This window comes from Monodon monoceros, unplaced genomic scaffold (assembly GCF_005190385.1).
Source record: "Monodon monoceros isolate NGI ecotype Baffin Bay Population unplaced genomic scaffold, NGI_Narwhal_1 Super_Scaffold_5, whole genome shotgun sequence".
Taxonomy (NCBI): Eukaryota; Metazoa; Chordata; class Mammalia; order Artiodactyla; family Monodontidae; genus Monodon; species Monodon monoceros.
Window position 1 is genome coordinate 107,180,579 of NW_021703782.1, and position 24,737 is coordinate 107,205,315.

The 24,737-nt window shown below is 41.1% G+C and overlaps 1 protein-coding gene across 6 annotated transcripts in view; it reads right to left on the reverse strand.

Moving 5' to 3' along the window:
• FNBP1 (formin binding protein 1) overlaps positions 1 to 24,737 on the reverse strand; it is a 140,929-nt gene that overhangs the window by 84,531 nt on the left and 31,661 nt on the right. For all 6 annotated transcript variants that reach the window (XM_029202342.1, XM_029202341.1, XM_029202340.1 and 3 more), the window contains exon 2: positions 13,295 to 13,410. In XM_029202342.1, coding sequence (XP_029058175.1) covers positions 13,295 to 13,410 — 116 coding nt within the window. The remainder of the gene's footprint in view (positions 1 to 13,294; positions 13,411 to 24,737) is intronic.

Sequence of the window (24,737 nt, forward strand, 5' to 3'; positions counted from 1 at the left end):
TCAACCAACTGTGATCAAAAGTATTGGGGGGAAAATTCCAGAAAGTTCCAAAAAGCAACACGTGAATTACTTCATGATGGCAACTGTTTACACAGCATTTACATTGTATTAGGTATTATAAGTAATCAAGAGATGATTTAAAGTATACAGAAGGATGTGTGTAGATTATACACAAATACTGTGCCATGTTATATAAGGGACTTGAGCATCTTCAGATTTTGGTATCCGAGGCGGGCGGGGGCAGGGGGTGGTGTTCCTGGAACCAATCCCCCACGGATTCTGAGGGATGACTGGATAGTGGCATTCTCAAACAAGAAAGAACTGGAGGATTATGCCACAGGCTCCTATAGGGGGAAAATAACCCTATTTTTCTTGAGGCCAACAAACAAGTAGAGAGGCTGTGGTAGAAGGAATGGTGATGAGCATAAATCTATAATTAAGACAAATTAACTGTGAGACTCATGTTACAGACTAAATTATATAACTCAATTAGGAGAGGAAGTAAAACAGGTAAATACTATTTTCTTTATCTTTCCTAGCAGTGAGTCAATTGAGCCTGTTTAAAATTACAACATGAGTTAAAGCAAAAACAAAAACAAACAAAAAACAGGAATGACACCCTACACATTTTTCATAATCTTTTTGCTAAATCTTATAAGAATTTAATATTTCAAGTTTGCTAAATCCTTCAGTTTCACTTTAATAAAATCTTTTTAATTGTACAAGTAAATTTAAATTTAATACCTTGCATATACAATATGCAACATATTTTATAAAATGACTTTTACACAGTTACCTTTCATTTACAATGAGATCCAATTAAAAAAAAAAAAATTGACCAGGACAAGAATGGTTCATCAAGAAGAAAGCACAAACGGCTCAAATGTATAAAAACATACTCAACCTCATTCATGCTAAGAGACAAATTACCTTTCAGACTTAGCAATTTTTACTTATCAAATCGGCAAAGATAAAAAAGATGGGTAACAAGAAGCATTGAGGGTCAAGGTGAGTAGCACCGCCACGAACTCTGAAGTGGTGATGAGGGTCACAGCCTCCGAGAAGGGCAACTTGGCAAATTCTACCAGAACCAAAGTGCTGCTTTTAGGAACTTATTCTCTAGATATGCTTGCCCAAGTGTATCATGCAAGGTTATCCAGTGCAACTTTGTTCAGAGTTGCAAACAACTGGAAACAACATATCCACCAATTCAATGCAACACTGTATAGCTGTAAAAAGTAAAAATAAACTCTCGGAATAATTTCCAGGATGCAGAAAGGCAAGGGCACACTGAACTGCTGGGGAAGCAAGGAAGAAAACACACTTCCTTGCCTGTGTATCCATAATATCTCTCTGGAAGGATACGTAAGAGACAGATAACATTTATTGTCCCTGGGAACAGGGGTAAGAGAAGGGACACTCCACTGTAAACCATTTTGTACCTTTAGAAGTTTTAATCATATGAATTCACTACCTGGTCATAACAAATAATTTAGTTTGTTTTGTTTTTGTTTGTTTTGGCTGCGTTGGGTCTTCGTTGCTGAGGGCAGGCTTTCTGTAGTTGCAGTGAGCGGGGGCTACTGTTCCTTGCGGTGTGCGGGCTTCTCATTGCGGTGGCTTCTCTTGTTGCAGAGCACAGGCTCTAGGGTGCATGGCCTTCAGCAGTTGTGGTGAGTGGGCTCAGTAGTTGTGGTGCACGGGCTTAGCTGCTCTGAGGCATGTGGGATCTTCCTGGACCAGGGATCGAACTCATGTCCCCTGCATTGGCAGGCATATTTTTAGCCACTGCGCCACTAGGGAAGTCCTTTTTGTTTATTTTTAAAGAAACAGTTGCTAAGGGGCAATCAATAGTTGGTTCTCTTATATAGGTCATGTAAGATGTTTTAAGATTATATTAAGGGGACTTCCCTGGTGGCACAGTGGTTAAGAAGCCACCTGCCAATGTAGGGGACATGGGTTCAAGCCCTGGTCTGGGAAGATCCCACATGCCACAGAGCAATTAAGCCCATGCGCCACAACTACTGAGCCTGCGCTCTAGAGCCCGTGAGCCACAACTACTGAAGCCCGCGAACCTAGAGCCCATGCTCCACAACAAGAGAAGCCACCGCAATGAGAAGCCCATGCACCGCAATGAAGAGTAGCCCCCACTCGCCACAACTAGAGAAAGCCTGCGCGCAGCAACGAAGACCCAATGCAGCCATAAATAGAAAATAAAAATTTTTAAAAAGATTATATTAAGAATTTGGGACTTTCCTGGTGGTCCAGTGGTAAAGAATCCGCCTTCCAATGCAGGGAACGTGGGTTCAGTCCCTGGTCAGGGAACTAAGATCCCACAGGCCACGGGGCAACTAGGCTCCGGTGCCACAACTACTGAGCTCATGCACCTCAACTAGAGCCCGTGAGCCCAAACTACAGAGCCCACGTGCTCTAGAACCTGCGCACCACAACTACAGATTACACGCGCCCTGGAGCCTGAGCGCCACAACTAGAGAAGAGAAAACCCACACGTCACAACTAGAGAGAAGCCCACACACCACAATGAAAGATCCCGCGTGCTTCAACGAAGAGCCTGTGTGCTGCAACTAAGACCCGATGCAGCCAAAAATAAATAAAATAAATAATAAATAAATCTTTTTATATAAAAAAAAAGATTATATTAAGAATTTGACCCTCCCTATGCTGCCTTGAATGGATAATAACTATAGCAGGGGTCAGCAAACTTATATATAAGCACATATATATGTATATGCTTACACATAAAAGCAAATTTATAAAGGGCCAGACAGTAAATATTTTAGACTTGTAAATATTTTAGACTTGCAGCCGCATGGTCACGGGGCTGCAAAAGCAGCCATGGACAATACATAAATGAATGGATCCACCTGTATTCCAGTAAAGCTTTGTTTACAAAACCAGGCAGTGATGGGTTTGGCCATGGCCATGGCCAGTAGTTTGTTAACCACTGACCTACAGAAATCAAAGCCCTAATTATCATCTTCCATGTCTAAGATAAGTTAGAGTCTTTTTTCCTCTAATGCAGAAAAGAAATTATTTAACAACAGACAACTCCCCAAAGAGACCATGATGGTTTTTCAATATCATATTGATGTTTTAAGCAAGTCTTTGTTGAATATGCTCCAGTCACACTGGTCTTTCCATTCTTTGAACATGTCCCCACCTCAGGACCTTTGCACTCGCTGATTCCTTGGCCTGGAAGAACTGCTCTCAGATCTTTGCATGCCTGCTTTCTCCTTGTCTGTCAGTTCTCAAGCAATGGATTTCCCAGGCCAGTCAGGCTAAGTAAGCCTTGCCCCCGCATCATGCTCTAATGCATCACGCTCTAATGCATCACTGGTTTTACTTATTCGGGGTGATAAATGCTATCTGTAAACGATTTACTGCCTTGCTTATTTGCATGCAGTCTTTTTTCCATAGTGAGAAGGTGAGTCCCTCAGGCTCAGGCACTTCCTGTGTCTCATTCACTAGAGTCCCCCCGCCCCCAACTCTGTTGACACATTATTAGTTGTTCTGTTTGTTTTTAAACCTTCATCAGCTCCCATAGGCCTGTGCAGACACATAATTCTCCTTGAAGCAGTGCTGACCAAATATTGTAGACCTGTTCCCTGTTGATTCACTCTTTCTACAGCTATTTACTAAGCACCTATTTTATGCACTGTTCCATACTACGGGGATTCATTAGTGAACACAACGCAAAGAGCCCTCTGCCCTTGAGAGGCTTATATTCTAGCAGGGAGGGAGCAGAAGACAACGAACAACACAATATGTAAGAAAATTACATAATGTTAGAAAGTTATCAGCGCTTTGGAAAAACCGAAAAGTCCAGCAGGGAGGCAGGGAGGCCCTTACTGAGGAGGTGACATCTGAGCAAAGACTTGAAGGAGGTGAGGGAGTTGGCCACGTGGATCCTGGGGGATGGACCTCTAGCTGACATCTATATGAAAGGCCAATGCAGCATCCCTGGGGTGAGCATGCCTGGCACGTACAAGATACAGCACGGAGGCCAATTCTGTTAGAGCAGAGATACGAAGGGAGAGAGAGAAAGATATAACGTCTGATAGGTAGAGAGACCCGTTCATGTAGGGCTTTGTAGGACATCCACTGTAAGGATATTCGATTTACTTCGAGGGAAATGGGGAGACACTGGTGTTTTGAATGAGGAGTACTGTGATCTGGCTGTCTTGTGGAAAAGACGGACAGTAGGAAATAAGGGAGGAATAAGAAACCAGTTAGAAGACTCATAGTAAGCCAGGTAAGAGGTGATGGGGGCTTGGACCACAGTGCCAGCAGTGGAGGTGCTGAGAAGGGCCGGGATCCTGGATCAATCTGGAAAGCAGAGGTACCAGGACTTCCCGATGGGGGCGGGGGAGTGTGGGAGAAAGACAAAAGCCAAAGATGACTCTGGAGTTTTTGACCCAAGCAAGGAAGGATGCAGCTGCCCTCGAGTCGAGCCGGGGAGTTGCGGGGAGCCGGGCTGCGGAGCTGCAGATTTTGTTGGGGTTTTTTTGTTTGTTTTTTGGCTGCGTTGGGTCTTCGTTGCTGCATGCAGGCTTTCTCTAGCTGCGGCGAGTGGGGGCTACTCTTCGTTGCCGTGCACGGGCTTCTCATTGTGGTGGCTTCTCTTGTTGTGGAGCACGGGCTCTAGGCGCACAGGCTTCAGTAATTGTAGCACGCAGGCTCAGTAGTTGTGGCACACAGGCTCAACTGCTCCACGGCATGTGGGATCTTCCTGGACCAGGGCTCGAACCCATGTCCCTAGCATTGGCAGGTGGACTCACAACCACTGCGCCACCAGGGAAGCCCCGGAAATGCAGATTTTGAGTGGATATTCTGTTTCAGACATCCAAATGGAGATTCTGAGTAACCTGTTTCTGGAGTTCAGGACAGAGATCAAGCTTGGAGACATCTGTTGCCGTAGAGATCGTACTTAAAGCCATCACCAGGAGAGTATAAATAGAGAAGGGAAGATGACGGAGGACTGGGCGCCAGGGCACATCGGGGTGAAGTGGCAGAAGGAGAGGAGGAACCGCGAAGGGGGTTGAGCAGAGCTTCTGAAGAGCTTCTGGTGAGATAGGAATGAAGCCAAGAGACTGGGGTTTCAGAGGCCAAGCGAGGAAAGTGTTTCGAGGAGGGAGCACCCACCCCTTCAAAGATGCTGAGGGGTCAAGGGTGGTGAGGACTGAGGACAGGCGACTGGGTGGGACAGGATGAAGGTCACTGGTGCCCCGAGGAGCTGTTCTGGTGCACAGGTGCAGGTGAGCTAAATAGGGAGAGGAGGGGAACTGGAGAGACATTGTTGTGAAGGTTTGCTGCAAAGGAAGGCAAAGAAATGGTGGCAGCTGGTGGGGGAAGTGAGCTCAAGAGAAGTTTTGTTTTCTTGTTTGTTTTTTAATGATGGGAGACAGTGGTACATTTTTGTGACCATGGGAATAATCCAGTAGAAAGTAAAGCCTTGATAACATAGGAGACAGAGGAAAACTAGTGGGGACAGAGCTCCAGAGTCGGAGAGATGGGGGAAGATCTAGTGTGCAAGAGGAGGACTTGGATTCAGCCAGGAGCATCAGAGGGAGGGGGCATCCAGGTGTGGGAACAGATGCTGACAGATGGGTTACAGGGCCTGAGAGCCTGAGGGTGTTTTCCTCTATCTGTTTCAATTTTCTCAGTGAAGTAGGAAGCAAGTGGTGAGGATGGGAAGGGAGGTGTTGGGGTTTGTGGAAAGAGAAGCTATGAAAGACGCAGGCAGGCGGGAAAGCAAAGCAACAGAGGGCAGGTAGTAGGATTGCCCATCAGCCTCATGGGCCCGGCCCAGATCTCGGTCTGAAGGCTTAGAGAACACCTCCAGAGGATCAGTAACTGTCTTGAATTGTCTCCAATTACTCATAATCTTTTTTTATCAACTTCTCCCAATAAGCACAAATTTAGATACTTTGCAGGGATGTGATGAAACAAATGTTAACATTTAAATCTCAGGAAAAGGACTTCCTAAGAGATTACCATCATAGCAGTAATACCACTACTCTAGTTCAAGTCATGAAACATGATCCAGAACAGGGTAAAACGGTCGATGGAGAGCTATTAAATGTTATCCCAAACCTATTATTGGGATTTGGAGTCTTTTCCAATAGCCTCCAATTTTGTTACCTAAATCAACACTTCCCTCATAGAGGGGGATGAGAAAGGGCAGGGAGCCAGGTGCTTCCCAGAGGGAAAAAGAAAGCACCTTCCCTTCATGACATAGAACTGATGGAGAAATTTGCTGAGAACTGACTTAATGACATCCCATGACAAACCTCCAAAGCAAAACAAGACAGTGGATAAGGCATCAGGAAAGAAGAGAATAGGCTAAGAGAAAAAGAATACAACAAATGTAGGGAAATCCATTAGATGAGACCTTACTTCGCCTAAAGCTGTTAGGTAACCCATTTCCACATGAGAGACAACATTTTATGACAGCGCAATGTTTAAATAATCAACACAAAGCAGCTCATTCTCCATTCACACTTTCAGTTTTAAAAGCTTTAAAGTGCTAATGAGGCTGATACACATACAGGGCACCAGAAATTCATCTGGAATAAAATTTATTTATAAAAATAAATTTACTTATTAAATTCTTATTAAGTAAATTTAAGAATAATTTATTTATTAAATTATTCTTAAATAAATTTATTTATTATTAAATACATTAAATAAATTATTTATAAAAATTATTTCATTGAGCAATCTGTTCTACATTTTATTTACTCAATGGAAACAAAACTTATCATCCATAAAAGTATACCACATGTACTACCACTTAGGTGCTTATTTACAAACAACAACAACAGCCCTCTGAGAAGCCATGTTCTTTCAAAGATACATGACATACACCTTATCCAGATGCTCTTTGGATTAAAATGAAATATTTCTAAACCAAAAGTCATCTAGACATTTCACAATCTGTGCAAACCAGCCAAACAAGAAATCATTAAAGGGACTTCCCTGGTGGTACAGTGGCTAAGAATCCTCCTGCCAATGCAGGGGACACATGTTCGAGCCCTGGTCCGGGAAGATCCCACATGCCGCAGAGCAACTGCGCTCTAGAGCCCGCGTGCCAATAGCCTCTGCTCCTCAACAAGAGAAGACACTACAATGAGAAGCCCACGCACTGCAACGAAGACCCAATGCAGCCAAAAATGAATAAATACACAAATAAATAAATTAATTAAAAAAAAAAGAAATCATTAAAGATTTTGCCACTTCAAGTTCAAGCTTAGTTTTACCAGCCACTTTTAAACATTTTACATAAAAACACAACTTTCTTGGATAATTTCATCATTGTTAAATTGTTATAAGAAGGGCCTCCACAGGACCTCTCACGTGCTGCTGGAGGGATCGTGAATCAGACAAACTGTCTGGAAAATTGTTTGACTCCATCTACTAAAGCTAAACATACACGAAGCCTATGACCCAGGAATTCCACTCCTGGGTATATACTTTATATCCCCAAATTGGAAACAAGCAATAGCCTAGTGACAGTAGACTGGACAAACTATGATACATCCATATACCAAAATACTAAACACCAATCAAAAGAAAAGCACCACCACATGCAACAACACAAATGAATCTCATAGACATAATGAGGAACAAAGGAAGCCAAATATAAACAGTGCATAATAAATTATTACATTTGCGTAAGGTTCAAAAATAAGCAAGACTAATCCAAGCTGTCAGAGATCAGGAAGGTGGTCAACTATGGGGGGGGGAGGGGGATGAACCAGAAAGGGCTGGGGCGATGGGGGGCCTCTGAGGCTGGGAATTTCCTGTTTCTTGACCTGGGTGTGGTCACATAGTGGTATTCACTCTGAAAATTTCCGGGGCTTTACATTTATGATCTGTGCGCTTTTCTGTATATATATTTCAAAAATGTTTTCTGGGGAAAAAAAAATGGTGCTCCAAAATTCAGCAGAATCCTTTTAAGAAACAGAGCCTAGAGGGCAGACAGCAGAAGCAAGAAGAACTACATCCTGCAGCCTGTGGAACAAAAACCACATTCACAGAAAGACAAGATGAAAAGGCAGAGGGCTATGTACCAGATGAAGGAACAAGATAAAACCTCAGAAAAACAACTAAATGAAGTGGAGATAGGCAACCTTCCAGAAAAAGAATTCAGAATAATGATAATGAAGATGATGCAGGACCTCAGAAAAGGAATGAAGGCAAAGATCGAGAAGATGTAAGAAATGTTTAACAAAGACCTAGAAGAACTGAAGAACAAACAAACAGAGATGAGCAATACAATAACTGAAATGAAAACTACACTAGAAGGAATCAATAGCAGAATAACTGAGGCAGAAGAATGGATAAGTGACCTGGAAGACAGAATGGTGGAATTCACTGCTGTGGAACAGAATAAAGAACCAAGAATGAAAAGAAATGAAGACAGCCTAAGAGACCTCTGGGACAACATTAAACGCAACAACATTCGCATTACAGGGGTCCCAGAAGAAGAGAGAGAGAAAGGACCAGAGAAAATATTTGAAGAGATTATAGTTGAAAACTTCCCTAACATCGGAAAGGAAATAGCCACCCAAGTCCAGGAAACACAGCGAGTCCCATACAGGATAAACCCAAGGAGAAACACACCAAGACACATAGTAATCAAATTGGGAAAAATTAAAGACAAAGAAAAATTATTGAAAGCAGCAAGGGAAAAATGACAAATAACATACAAGGGAACTCCCATAAGGTTAACAGCTGATTTCTCATCAGAAACTCTACAAGCCAGAAGGGAGTTGCATGATATACTTCAAGTGATGAAAGGGAAGAACGTACAACCAAGATTACTCTACCCAGCAAGGATCTCATTCAGATTCAATGGAGAAATCAAAAGCTTTACAGACAAGCAAAAGCTAAGAGAATTCAGCACCACCAAACCAGCTCTACAAATGCTAAAGGATCTTCTCTAAGTGGGAAACACAAGAGAAGAAAAGGACCTATAAAAACAAACCCAAAACAATTAAGAAAATGGTCATAGGAACATACATATCGATAATTACCTTAAATGTGAATGGATTAAATGCTCCAGCCAAAAGACACAGGCTTGCTGAATGGAAACAAAAACAAGACCCATATATATGCTGTCTACAACAGACCCACTTCAGACCTAGGGACACATACAGACTGAAAGTGAGGGGATGGAAAAAGGTATTCCATGCAAATGGAAATCAAAAGGAAGCTGGAGTAGCAATACTCATATCAGATAAAATAGACTTTAAAATAAAGAATGTTACAAGAGACAAGGAAGGACACTACATAATGATCAGGGATCAATCCAAGAAGAAGATATAACAATTATAAATATATATGCACCCAACATAGGAGCACCTCAATACATAAGGCAACTGCTAACAGCTATAAAAGAGGAAATCGACAGAAACACAGTAATAGTGGGGGACTTTAACACCTCACTTACACCAATGGACAGATCATCCAAACAGAAAATTAATAAGGAAACAGAAGCTTTAAATGACACAATAGACCAGATAGATTTAATTGATATTTATAGGACATTCCATCCAAAAACAGCAGATTACACTTTCTTCTCAAGTGCACATGGAACATTCTCCAGGATAGATCACATCTTGGGTCACAAATCAAGCCTCGGTAAATTTAAGAAAATTGAAATCATATCAAGCATCTTTTCTGACCACAGTGCTATGAGATTAGAAATGAACTGCAGGGAAAAAAACATAAAAAACACAAACACATGGAGGCTAAATAATACGTTAATAAATAACCAAGAGATCATTGAAGAAATCAAAGAGGATATCAAAAAATACCTAGAGACAAATGACAATGAAAACATGATGATCCAAAACCTGTGGGATGCAGCAAAAGCAGTTCTAAGAGGGAAGTTTATAGCTATACAAGCCTACCTCAAGAAACAAGAAAAATCTCAAATAAACAATATATCCTTACACCTAAAGGAACTAGAGAAAGAAGAACAAACAAAACCCAAAGTTAGCAGAAGAAAAGAAATCATAAAGATCAGAGCAGAAATAAATGAAATAGAAACAAAGAAAACAACAGCAAAGATCAATAAAACTAAAAACTCGTTCTTTAAGAAGATAAACAAAATTGATAAACCATTAGCCAGACTCATCAAGAAAAAGAGGGAGAGGACTCAAATCAATACAATTAGAAATGAAAAAGGAGAAGTTTACAACAGACACCGCAGAAATACAAAGCATCCTAAGAGACTACTACAAGCAACTCTATGCCAACAAAACGGAAAACCTGGAAGAAATGGACAAATTCTTAGAAATGCACAACCTTCCGAGACTGAACCAGGAAGAAATAGAAAATATAAACAGACCTATCACAAGCACTGAAATTGAAACTGTGATTAAAAATTTTCCAACAAACAAAAGTCCAGGACCAGATGGCTTCACAGGTGAATTCTACCAAACATTTAGAGAAGAGCTAACACCTATCCTTCTCAAGCTCTTCCAAAAAACTGCAGAGGAAGAACACTCCCAAACTCATTCTATGAGGCCACCATCACCCTGATACCAAAACCAGACAAAGATACTACAAAACAAGAAAATTACAGACCAATATCACTTATGAATATAGATGCAAAAATCCTCAACAAAATACTAGCAAACAGAATCCAACAGCACATTAAAAGGATCATACACCACGATCAAGTGGGATTTATCCCAGGGATGCAAGGATTCTTCAATATAGGCAAATCAATCAATGTGATAAACCATATTAACAAATTGAAGGAGAAAAACCATATGATCATCTCAATAGATGAAGAAAAAGCTTCTGACAAAATTCAACACCCATTTATGATAAAAACTCTCAAGACAGTGGTCATAGAGGGAACCTACCTCAACATAATAAAGGCCATATACGACAAACCCACAGTAAACATCATTCTCAATGGTGAAAAACTGAAAGCATTTCCTCTAAGATCAGGAACGAGACAAGGATGTCCACTCTTACCACTCTTACTCAACATAGCTTTGGAAGTCCTAGTCATGGCAATCAGAGAAGAAAAAGAAATAAAAGGAATACAAATTGGAAAAGAAGAAGTAAAACTGTCACTGTTTGCAGATGACATGATACTATACATAGAGAATCCTAAAGATGCCAAAAGAAAACTACTAGAACTAATCAATGAATTTGGTAAAGTTGCAGGATACAAAATTAATGCACAGAAATCTCTTGCATTCCTATACACTAATGATGAAAAATCTGCAAGAGAAATTAAGGAAACACTCCCGTTTACCACTGCAACAAAAAGAATAAAATACCTAGGAATAAACCTACCTAGGGAGACAAAAGACCTGTATGCAGAAAACTATAAGACACTGATGAAAGAAATTAAAGATGATACCAACAGATGGAGAGATATACCATGTTCTTAGCTTGGAAGAATCAATATTGTGAAAATGACTATACTACCCAAAGCAGTCTACAGATTCAATTCAATCCCTATCAAATTACCAATGGCATTTTTTATGGAACTAGAACAAAAAATCTTAAAATTTGTATGGAGACACAAAAGATTCCGAATAGCCAAAGCAGTCTTGAGGGAAAAAAACAGAGCTGGAGGTAACAGACTCCCTGACTTCAGACTATACTACAAAGCTACATTAATCAAGACAATATGGTACTGGCACAAAAACAGAAACATAGATCAATGGAACAAGATAGAAAGCCCAGAGATAAACCCACGCACCTGTGGTCAACTAATCTATGACAAAGGAGGCAAGGATATACAATGGAGACAAGACAGTCTCTTCAATAAGTGGTGCTGGGAAAACTGGACAGCTACATGTAAAAGAATGAAATTAGAACACTCCCTAACACCACACACAAAAATAAACTCAAAATGGATTCGAGACCTAAATGTAAGACCAGACACTATAAAACTCTTAGAGGAAAAGATAGGAGGAACACTCTTTGACATAAATCACAGCAAGATCTTTTTTGATCCACCTCTTAGAATAATGGAAATAGAAACAAAAATAAACAAATGAGACCTAATGAAACTTAAAAGCTTTTGCACAGCAAAGGAAACCATAAACAAGATGGAAAGACAACCCTCAGAATGGGAGAAAATATTTGCAAACGAATCAACGGACAAAGGATTAATCTCCAAAATATATAAACAGCTCATGCAGCTCAATATTAAAAAAACAAACAACCCAATCCAAAAATGGGCAGAAGACCTAAACAGACATTTCTCCAAAGAAGACATAGAGATGGCCAAGAAGCACATGAAAAGCTGCTCAACATCCCTAATTATTAGAGAAATGCAAATCAAAACTACAATGAGGTATCACCTCACACCAGTTAGAATGGGCATCATCAGAAAATCTACAAACAACAAATGCTGGAGAGGGTGTGGAGAAAAGGGAACCCTCTTGCACTGTTGGTGGGAATGTAGATTGGTACAGCCACTATGGAGAATAGTATGGAGGTTCCTTAAAAAACTAAAAATAGAATTACCATATGATCCAGCAATCCCACTACTGGGCATATACCCTGAGAAAACCATAATTCAAAAAGACACACGCACCCCAATGTTCATTGCAGCACTATTTACAATAGCCAGGTCATGGAAGCAACCTAAATGCCCATCGACAGACGAATGGATAAAGAAGTTGTGGTACATATATACAATGGACTATTACTCAGCCATAAAAAGGAATGAAATTGAGTCATTTGTTGAGACATGGATGGATCTAGAGACTGTCATACAGAGTGAAGTAAGTCAGAAAGAGAAAAACAAATATCGTATATTAACGCATGTATGTGGAACCTAGAAAAATGGTACAGATGAACCGGTCTGCAGGGTAGAAGTTGAGACACAGATGTAGAGAACAAATGTATGGACACCAAGGGGGGAAAGCCACGGGGGAGTGGGGATGGTGGTGTGCTGAATTGGACGACTGGGATTGACATGTATACACTGATGTGTATAAAATTGATGACCAATAAGAACCTACTGTATAAAAAAATAAATAAAATTAAATTTAAAAATTCTAAAGAAAAGAAACAGAGCCTAAAAGCAATAACTTGGTTTTTATGTTTACTGTCCTCTAAAAAATAATTTTCAATATTAAAAAAAACAACTGCTTCTACTGAAATATAAGCTTACATGAAAAGGGAAAATAAATATTTAAAGGATTATACATTTATAGTATAAAATGAGGATATAAATTATCTTTACATCCATTCTGCAGTTAACAAACAACCTTTCTCAATATCAACTTACCTGAGTTGCTTTGCATAGCTGAGTTCAATCTCTGTCCTTTCCTTTACAAATTTGATGTATTTCTCAAGAATATCAATTCCCCACTGTGTGTGTTTTTCTAAGTTGTCAAATTGATCCTGTTAATAAAAAACAAAGGGAGAGCTTGTAATCTTTCTCCGTGATTAACGTAACTTCAGTGAACAATTCTCTCAACAATAAATCAGTACGTAGAAAGCAGTTCTAACATTTTCCATGATTGTACTTGGGTGCTTTTTCGCTGAGCAAATTTTAAATCAACATTACCAAATTTGGTTTGAAAACTGCCTGAGATATTGAACTCTGACCCCTCTGTTCACGTCCCCTATTCCTGTTAGAAACATGGTGTTTGGATGTATTTAATGTCCTAGCGCAAAGCAAAGTGTCTTCTGCAGATACCAAAAACTGAGAGATGAAACACACTCCCGTGTCAACTCAGTCACACTATTAGCACCTTAACTGTTATCTCTGAGTTAGCATTCAGGATAAGCTCACTGAAATTTGGGGCAAGGAAATGGCAGGGAGAAGAGTTACAAAATACTTGCTTTCTTCAAACAAATGACTCATGCGGACTTCATTCCAACATTCAACCATGCATCAAGCCTACGCTATTTGCCAGGAATGGTGCTTGGGGCTGGGGAACAAGAAAGAAGAGAATTATAGCCATGATGTACAGGCTGCCTCAAGATTCCTAGTCTGGAAGGGAGCGGGTAGGTATTCCAGCCACCCCTAATGCAAAGGCAGGGAGAGGCCCAGGAATCAGGGGGACCGGTCCTGCTGGAGCTCAAGGTGGGGGTAGGGCACAAGGGAATGAGTGGTGGTGGGTGACGGAACTAGAGGGTCTGGGCCTGATCACCCAGGGCCTTGAATGCCGAGTTAAGGTGTCTAGACTCTCTGGTGGGCACAAGTGAGCCACTGAAGGGTTCGCAAAGGGAGTGGCACACCAGAGACGTGTTTAGCATCACCAGGAGCTGGATGTCAGGGGACATCAATATCCAAAGCAGAGAAACTGGGAGCAGAGGGGAGGATTTTATAGACCATGAACAAAGAATCAGCTAGTCTTAGTGACTGGATGGGGAGGCTGGAAGGGATATGCAGGAAAGGGGAGGATTCTAAGGCGACTCCTTGGTTCTGTTTCCTGTGAGTACACAGGCGGAGGGACAGCAGTTTGGGGTGAAGTGACATGTGGAGTCAGGGACTGACATGTCCAGAAGAGAGTTGGAAACGCAGATGTATTCAGGGCTCAAGGACGGAGGCCAGGGAGCTGGTAGATCTGAAACAATAGCCAAGGATCAGAACCCCAGAGTCGGCTGCAGCTCTGCACTGAATTCATAAAGAGGGCCAAACCCAGGGAGGAGAGCCCAGAAAGACCTACGAAGGTGGGGTGTTAGCACAACACTGGGGAAGAGAGAATTTGCAAAGGTGAAAGTCTGCTCATGAGAGGTAACAGTAATAGAGGATGAGGTTCTAGCCCAGGCTCTGGGACTTCACAGAGAAAGGCCATGGAACATCTCAAGGTTTTAGTCATCCACCTACAAGATGAAGATAGAATCCCTGCCTAATTTGAGAAATCGGTCGTGAGGATCATGTAAAATGGAAAAATGCCAAGTCAAATACAAAAACACAAAGCCACCGTGTAACCCTATCCCAGGCGCGTGCAATCTTACAATATACATTCGGCATCGTCCTTCAGCTTATTTTTTAGATCCAGCATCTTCAATTTTAAATCTATCATTGTGCTTTGATTCTATTTTCCATTCAAAGCAGTGCAAACTGTAACATAAGAAAACGTTCCATATACTTGACTTAGAGCAGGAGGGTGGCAGAGTCAAGACACTTTTTTTCTCAAACTTGAGAAACCCTGGGAATTCCCTGGCGGTCCACTGCTTAGGATTCTGCGCTTCCACTGCAGGGGGCATGGGTTCCATCCCTGGTCGGGGAACTAAGATCCTGCAAGCTACACAAGAGAAACCCTCTTCTGAAGAAAAATAATTTCCTCAACCTTACTCCCGCCCAGGCCCACAGAACAATTTGAGAAACCTCAACTTAAGAAATTCAGGGGCTTCCCTGGTGGCGCAGTGGTTGAGAGTCCGCCTGCCGATGCAGGGGACGCGGGTTCGTGCCCCCGTCCGGGAGGATCCCACATGCCGCGGAGCGGCTGGGCCCGTGAGCCATGGCCGCTGAGCCTGCGCGTCCGGAGCCTGTGCTCCGCAACGGGAGAGGCCACAGCAGTGAGAGGCCCGCGTACCGGAAAAAAAAAAAAAAAAAAGAAAAGAAATTCAGGCTTTCTTTTACAAATATATTTTCTAATTGAAAGTAATCACTGTACAATGTTTACCTTTATACCTAATAAGTTCTAATATTATCATAAAAAATCAGAGACCATTTAAGATTTTCATTGATTCTTGGTCCTCAATAACATATTCCACAAAGTCTGAGATTTCATTTCAGGAAACACTGCTCAAGAATGTTATTTATTTATGTTACCTATAAGGTCAAGGGTTGTCAGGCAAATTTATAGTGTAAACAAGACTGTAGATCTCTTTAAACTACTTGAGAGAGCAAATATACAAACAGTTCAAGTAATGATTACAATCATTCCTAGTTAATTAGAGCAAGTCTTCTTTAAAGCTCTCGGCTAATCAGTAACCCTTTGTTAATATAGTTTCATATTGACCTTATTTATTTAAAATTCCTTTTCACACACTTCCCTCCATTTGAGAGCCCTCTCTCTGTATAATTTCCTATCTCCAGAGCCTTACTATTTTTAGCAGTTATAGATGTTTATAGATGTTATAAACATCTATAGATGTTTATAGATGTTTCCTTGAAGACTTACTAAGATAGTCTGCTCTTAGATTTCACCCTTGTCCTGCTAACAACCTAAGTTCATATTTTTCCTTATTATATTACTTTGCAATTCTTTTTAGCCCTAATATGTATAATATAAAGCAACAGCTTTTGAGATCAAAACACTTTTTAAAAAAAATCTACATTTGAATTGAGTCCACCTTAAAAATTACAGGCCTCAAACCAACAATATGTTTCCAATAAGTTATCTGTATTCAAGAACATTCTGCAAGCTATAATAAAGCACTTACTAAAATAACAGGGTCCAAGTGAGATAGAAGATATTAATAATAAAAAACCTGACTCAGTAACAAATAAACTAGTACTTGCTTGTGAATATAGCATAGTTCTTTTTTATGCTACATTAAAACATCTCCAGTGACGCCAGACTCTACTGCTGCTGTCACATGGATGGCCACAACATGGACTTTCTTGACAGCAGCTACGAGAAAATTCAAAACAGATGAAAAACTAATCAACCCACTTACATTCTTCACTAAAATGTGGAAAACTTAATGGAAAAAAACCTCCAAATCTTAAAAAGACTCTTTTGTAAGCAAATATTTTAAGTGGTGTTTTTAAAAATAGCCTTTGCTACTTTGGGGATGGTACCATTATCAAAAATGAGTCCTATCCATTATCTGTGAATTATACCTCAATTAAAGACAGGGAGGGAGGGAGGAATGGAGAGGGAGAGAAAGAGAGAGAGAAATGCATCCCTTCCTGTTTAATGTCACATGATGACACTTTTGAAGACTCCTTTGCCCTCTTAAAAATCGTTGAGGAGGGCTTCCCTGGTGGCGCAGTGGTTAAGAATTCGCCTGTCAATACAGGGGACACGGGTTTCAGCCCCGGTCCAGGAAGATCCCACATGCCGCGGAGCAACTAAGCCCGTGTGCCACAACTACTGAGCCTGTGCTCTAGAGCCCACGCGCCACAACTCCTGAGCCCACAAGCCACAACTACTGAAGCCCGCGTGCCTAGAGCCCGTGCTCCGCAACAAGAAAAGCCACCACAATGAGAAGCCCGCGCAACACAACAAAGAGTAGCCCTCACTCGCCGCAACTAGAGACTGCGCACAGCAACGAAGACCCAACGCAGCCATAAATAAATAAATAAATAGATTTTTTTAAAGATCGTTGAGGACCCCAAAGAGCTTTTGTTTACATGGTTTATAGCTATCAATATTTACTCTATCAGAAATTAAAAACTAAAAGATTTTTTAAATACCTATCAATTCATTTAAAAAGACAATAATAAATCCATTATATATTAATGTAACTAGCATATATATTTTTTTAATTTTTTGTTTGTTTTTAGGAACTTTACTTTCCAAAACAAAACAAAAAGAAAATGAGAAGAATGGCACTGTTTTACATTTCTGTAAATCTCTTTAATGTCTGGTTTAATAGAAGACAGCTGGATTCTCATATTCTTTTACATTTAGTCTGTTATGAGTCTTTACTTTGGTGGAAGTACATCAAAAAAATACAACTTCACACAGATATGTAGTTAGAAAACGGAGGAGTATTTCAATGCCTTTTCTAGGTAATTGCAGATGTTCTTATTTGACACCACACCCAAACTTAACAAATAGTAGTTTCTTAGAGGTTAGCTGCAATGTGAAATCTGAAACCATGGCAATGAATTTTTCATACTGGTTACAATAAAATGCACTAGTCTGTCTTGCACTTTGAATGGATCTTTCACCTATGCATGAATGCACTATGCATTGGTCATTTGGAAAATATTATTTCACTGATATATGCAGATCTTCCAAGTGTTGACACATTTCCGTATAAAATATTTTAAAATTCCATGTTTATTTCACTACCTATCTTATCTGATGAGTCTTTAAATATCTGGAAACTGTCAAGCTCACAGTGCCATGTACACATTTTCCAAAATTCTAATTTCCACTTAAAAGCTGGAATTTTATCGTTGGCAACAAATGTTGTCAGTTGTTTCCTTGAGGTGACAGGCTCACTTCATTCATTTTTGAGAAAATGTTTGACAAATGCTCAAGTGTTTGTCTGTCGATCGTTCTTTGAAGTAAAAACGGTGTCCTATGATAAAAGCAGCTAGACCAGCTCAAAACAATCACTTAAGTATTTTGGTTTAAGCATACTTCCTGTCTGTCTTGTCACACACACTATTAAAAAGATGTATGATGTATATTCAAAGGTTGAGATTTAATAAAATTAATAATCTTTACTGTTTCATCAAGGACATTTAAAAATAAAACTGATTTTTTTTTTTAACAACTAATGGTGAAGAATTCAGTAACTTCTACTACAGTTTGGAGCCACCACCCTGATTCCTGCTAAGGCACCAGCCATCTTACCCACCACTGCTTTTGCACCATCAGTAAAAATGCCAACACAGTGAAAAAGACAATGTCTTACTATCATTATGAAAATAGTTTTGACCTCATGGACTCCATGAGAGGGTTTCTGGAACCTCCAGAGGTCCAGGGACCACACTTTAGGAACCGCTGTCATATGACACATACTCTAAAATTTCTACTTGAAAGCTTCATATTGCCAAAGATGAAGAAAGTCAGATAATGTATGACCTAATGGAAAATGTTTAATTTATAAAAGCATACTATATATACACTCAACAAGCAACTCCAAAATTGCCAAAAGGGCTGCAAATGGATGTGTCCAAGTAGCTGGTTACAACCTGACAGGTACCTTTCCAGAATCTCCCCCCTCCCCCAGAGCCTCCTCTTGAATTCTCATTGCTCCCTGAATTCCAACCAACCAAAGTCTCCTGCCAGGAGCTTTCAGCTGTAAGGGGCTGAGTAAGCTGAAGAGGCAAATGAGTTGCAATTGTTTTAATCAGCATACAATTGCTGTATTATTTTTCAGGTGTGGTTTTCTGTCCTAGACTGTGACTAAGCTCCTTTATACACTGAAGACTGAACCGAAATAAGCATGAACTCTGGCATTTGTTTGGCTCATTATATCTCCATCAGTTTCTAAAAAATCATGAAGCTGGGACTTCCCTGGTGGCACAGTGGTTAAGAATCCGCCTGCCAGTGCAGGGGACACCGGTTAGATCCCTGGTCCACGAAGATCCCACATGCCACGGAGCAACTAAGCCCGTGCACCACAACTACTGAGCCCGCGTGCCACAACTACTGAAGCCCACGTGCCTAGAGCCCGTGCTCAGCAACAAGAGAAGCCACCGCAAAGAGAAGCCCTTGCACTGCAGTGAAGAGTAGCCCCTGCTCACTGCAGCTAGAGAAAGCCCACGCGCAGCAACGAAGACCCAATGAAGCCAAAATAAACTAATAAATAAATTTATTTTTTAAAAAAATCATGAAGCTGAATACAAACAAATTTTGCCTTCCTATATACCTACAATATAAACCCATCAGTCAGGGTTGAGACTGGTCTCTGTAGGTCAGCATACAATGATTATTCTTGGTTATTTAGGAAGACTTCTGAAATCTTATTTTTTTTTTTCAAATGATGCAAAAGAACTAACACAGGAACTACATGCACAAAAGCTATTTACTTTAAGATGAGGAGACCAAATCAGCCACAAGGAAGTTTTCTCCAAAGTGTACGTCAATTTTTAACACAATACTTCCTGTAATCAAAAGGTATTCTAGGGACTTCCCTGGTGGGGCAGTGGTTAATACTCTGTGCTCCCAATGCAGGGGGCTTGGGTTCGATCCCTGGTCAGGGAACTAGATCCCACATGCATGCCAAAACTGAGGAGCCCGCCTGCCACAACTAAGGAGCCCGCCTGCTGCAACTAAGACCCAGCACAACCAAATAAATAAAGTATGCTAAACAGATACATTCAAAATCCCTGGAAAAAGCCAATCTAGTAAGAAACTAAGTTGCTAAAGTTACCTCTGTGTAAATGGCTCAGACTCAGAGGAAGGGTATACTGAGGGTAGCTCTTCTCCACTTAAATCCGTCCCTCTGCAGCAAGTTACTCAGGGAAGGGAATTATCCCCACCATATCACTGGGGCACTTCCATCTGTGCTATCAAACCACCATGTTAGGATACTCTAATTCTGTAAAAATCCACTTTCCTAAGGACTTGGGCACTTTATAAAGTGGCAGACCTTAAATGGCTCCATTTCAACAGAATCACTTGGAATGCAATTACCGGTGTTGGCTTCGTCTTCTCTTTGAGGGAAGAGTGTCATTGAAAAAGAATAGATACAGGTATATGTATAACTGAATCACTTTGCTGTACACCTGAAACTAACACAACATTGTTAATCAACTATACTTCAATGTAAAATAAAAATTAAAAAATAAGAGTGTCAGAAGGCATAGATTTATCCTCAGTAAATGGAACAAAACCTCCATTTAAAGTGTTTTTAGGGACGTCCCTGGTGGTGCAGTCAGTGGATAAGACTCCACACTCCCAATGCAGGGGCCTCAGGTTCAATCCCTGGTCAGGGAATGAGATCCCATATGCATGCCGCAACTAAGAGTTCACATGCCACAACTAAGGAGCCCACGTGCTGCAACTAAGACCCAGTGCAACCAAATAAATTTTTAAAAAATGTTTTAAGGGCTTCCCTCGTGGTTGAGAGTCCGCCTGCCGATGCAGGGGATACGGGTTCATGTCCCAGGCCGGGAGGATCCCACATTCCTGTGGAGCAGCTGGGCCCGTGAGCCATGGCCGCTGAGCCTGCGCGTCCGGAGCCTGTGCTCCGCAACGGGAGAGGCCGCAACAGTGAGAGGCCCGCGTACCGCAAAAAAAAAAAAAAAAAAGTTTAAAAAAATCCATTTGAGTCTGAATAGTCAAATGGCTGCATCTACAGGAACAAAAAAAGTTTTATAAAACTTTATAAACAAGGGACCTCCCTGGTAGTCCAGTGGTTAAGAATCCACCTTCCGATGAAGGGGACACGGTCCGATCCCTGGTCAGGGAATGAAGATCCCACATGCCGCAGGGCAACTAAGCCCTCGCACCGCAACTACTGAGCCCGCGCACCACAACTAGCAAGACGCCCGTGCGCCACAGTGAAGATCCCATGTGCTGCAACTAAGACCCGACGCAGCCAAATTAATTAATTTTTAAAAACTTAATAAACAAAAATGTGTCATCCCAAATAGCACCTGCAATTCTATTTCTTGAATGTTTAACAAAGACTTCAATTCATTTTCATGGACAAAAGAAGACTTGTCCTCATACATTACATTAAAAGCAGAAATACCCCCAAATATAGGTTCAACGTAAAAGTTGTCAAACCTTAAAAGTGATGAAAAACCATTACCCAAAGTGACTTCAATGTTTGACCAAAGTAGATAAAATGTGAAAGGCAGCATTAGAGTGTTTCTTTCAAGCAGCCAGAAATCCTTGTGTTTTGGCAATACAAGTAGAGGCAGATTCTGTCAAACCATATACACAATACATCTACTGATTCTGAAATGGATCCTGTGAATTAGTGTGGTGTGCTCCTTGGGTTGAAAATGCCTACTCAAGCAAGAGCCTGTGACATAATTGACAAAATAGGGGCTCTGATATCATAGGGTCATGGCTGGACAGTCAAGTTAGTACAATGGATTTTAATTAGGAAGGGAATGCACGCAAAATGAAAGGTTTTCCTGATCTCAGAATCTCTTTAAAAAGCAAGTCTGCAACATGTCATAAAAATAGGTATACAAATTCAGGTATATTTGCTGTAACCAGTCACCATCGAACACTCTTTCTGTTGTGAAAATGAAAATACTAAAGAATTAGTCCATGTTCATGGTTCTTTCCAGCCATTGCATTGGAAACATGAGAGGTAAGAACATATACAAACACAAGATGAAAATACATGTATGAGTCAAAAAAAAAAACAAACTTTCGCTGAAGTTTGAGGCAACAGCATATGGATGAAGTTAGCGACGTGAAGAATGTGGAAAGGCACACAGAACATGAAAAGCTGCATTTTGGAATTTTTCTAACGATAATTATATTGTGTAAAAAGGGCAATAAAGAGGCTGATGTTGGATGTACAACAAATGAGAGGCCCCAGAAAGCAGAAGACTTGGGGCTAATGAATGTGGGGTGCCCTCAGCCAAACGTGATGTGATTTTACATTGCATCCTGAAGTGAAAAGAGAAGGTAACGACTATAACATGGAGAAAAAGCACCAGAATTTTGACTCTACCAGAGTCCAAGCAGATGAGATTTGGAGGGGAAATTGCTATGGAACGTATTCCTTTAAGAAGCCACAATGGGGGCTTCCCTGGTGGCGCAGTGGTTAAGAATCTGCCTGTCAATACAGGGGACACGGGTTTCAGCCCCGGTCCAGGAAGATCCCACATGCCGCGGAGCAACTAAGCCCGTGTGTCACAACTACTGAGCCTGCGCTCTAGAGTCCGTGAGCCACAACTACGGAGCCCGAGTGCCACAACTACTGAAGCCCACGTGCCTAGAGCCCGTGCTCCACAACAAGAGAAGCCACCGCAATGAGAAGCCCACACACTGCAACGAAGAGTAGCCCCCGCTTGCTGCAACTAGAGAAAGCCTGCGCACAGCAACGAAGACCCAACGCAGCCAAAAATCGATAAAGTAAAATTAAAAGAAAAAAAAAAAAGAAGCCACAATGAGCTTCTGGTCTATTTCAATGTTCTTAGAACATCTTAGTCACTTTCCACCCCCATCTCTGCTCCTTTGGATACAGTAAAAGCAACAAACAAACATCTGTAACTGTCCCAAACAGACTGAGTGAAAGAGACTGCAAAGGATAAGATTTTCAAGGAAAAAATATTTCAAAGAGCGCTTACTTTCTTTCATTAAAACAAACAAACAAACAAACCCACTAACTTTGTAAATGATATTTTTAACAGTATTCTTCCAGATAGGCAGTATCAAATACCTTAAGCAGAGAAGGTGAAGAATTAAGGATGATGCGGTCAGGGGGGAGGGGTAAATTAGGGAGTTTTGGATTAACAGATACACACTACTGTATATAAAGTAGATAAACAACAAGGACCTACTGTATAGCACAGGGAACTCTACTCAGTACTCCATAATGATGTATATGGGAAAAGAAACTAAAAACGAGTGGATATATGTACATGTACAACTGATTCACTTTGCTGTACAACCGATTCACTTTGCTGTACACCTGAAACACAACATTGTAAATCAGCTATACTTCAAAGAAAGAAAGAAAGAAAGGAAGGAAGAAAGAAAAAAGGATGATGAAGCTATAAAAACTAGTTTCAGAAAGCTGGGTCTAGCTTGTAAGTAGTGGGCTGAATCAATGCTAATTGAAGATAGAAACTAGTCAGAGAACAAAATCTTGCCCTTTATAAGATAAAACGCTCTGTCTCATTGTGACGGCACACAAGGGGGGCTTTGCTTAGTCAACTCATGACTGTAAGATGAACATCTGTAACACAAACACCCAGAATCGTTACTGTCTGGCTTCGACCTGGCACGGAATCTCCTCATTCATTTCCTGGTTTCTGTGCATCAGCTGGGAACATTGAAGGTTGTCTACATATGACCTGGTTCCTTTCCCGAGCCTGCTCCATCAGCAGGTGCAAGAGTTCAGTCCTCTTCCCCTCCTCCAGCTGTCCAGCATTCCTCTGAGCCCTGGAGAACTCGCTGTACCTCTCAAACATCCCACACTGTCCTCCACGGGTGATTCTCTCCTCCAGGAAGCATGTTCAAGACCAACCCAAGGGCAGAAGAAAAGAAGGAGAGGAAGAGGAGGAAACCACACTCTAAATACCAGGAAGAACTTTGAAGGCAGTCCAAAGACTAATGAAGAGCAAAGTATATAAGTAAATTTTTAATGAAAAGGAAAAGCCAGATTTTAAAAGTCTGACTTATTTCTAAACTCAATAAAAATATTTCCAGGTGTGTGTGGGGCGTTGGGCAAAATATTATAGAAATATCACAGGGAAAAAATTTTTTAAGCCCTGGCACCTGAAACTTAGTTAGCGTCGATGAAAAAGATTATCTAAACAGCAATGTACTCACTTCCAAGTTTAAGTAAAGAAGGTTAAGCAAATACAGGCTGTCCCTTTCCAAGACAGGGGATACCGAGTCTCAATCCCGCTGCCACAACCCAGTGTCTGACCCAAAGAACCCACATGACAGGCTAGTTGGACCCATCAGAAAGTCTCTGGAAATAGGTGCTGGAGGTAAGAGGTGAAAATTGTTCCTGTGAGAAAAAAACGTGAGTCTGCAGAGATGGAGAATAAAGCAGAGATGCCAGACAACATTACTCTGGGCACTCAAAATGGGTGTATGGCGAGCTTTCCACTGGCTGACTCAAGTCCTTTGGGAGGCTGGCCTGTTCTTCCAGCCCCTGGTTCTGTAAGATATCCCTTGGAACAGACCCTCTTGGCTGGCAACGAAGCAGTTGCCTGCTCCCCATTCTGTGGGTCGAGGAGCTCTCCTGATACAAGATCACTTTTCCCATCTCCCTTGCAGCTAGGACATGAACATGTGACATCACCCTGGCTAGTGAGGTGTATGGGATATCTACAGGTGGCTTCTGAGAAAGATTATCCTCCCTATTAAACTCCTCCCCTTCTTGACTTGACTTGGTCATAGCTGCCTGTGGTGCTTGGAACTGCACCCTCTCTCCCC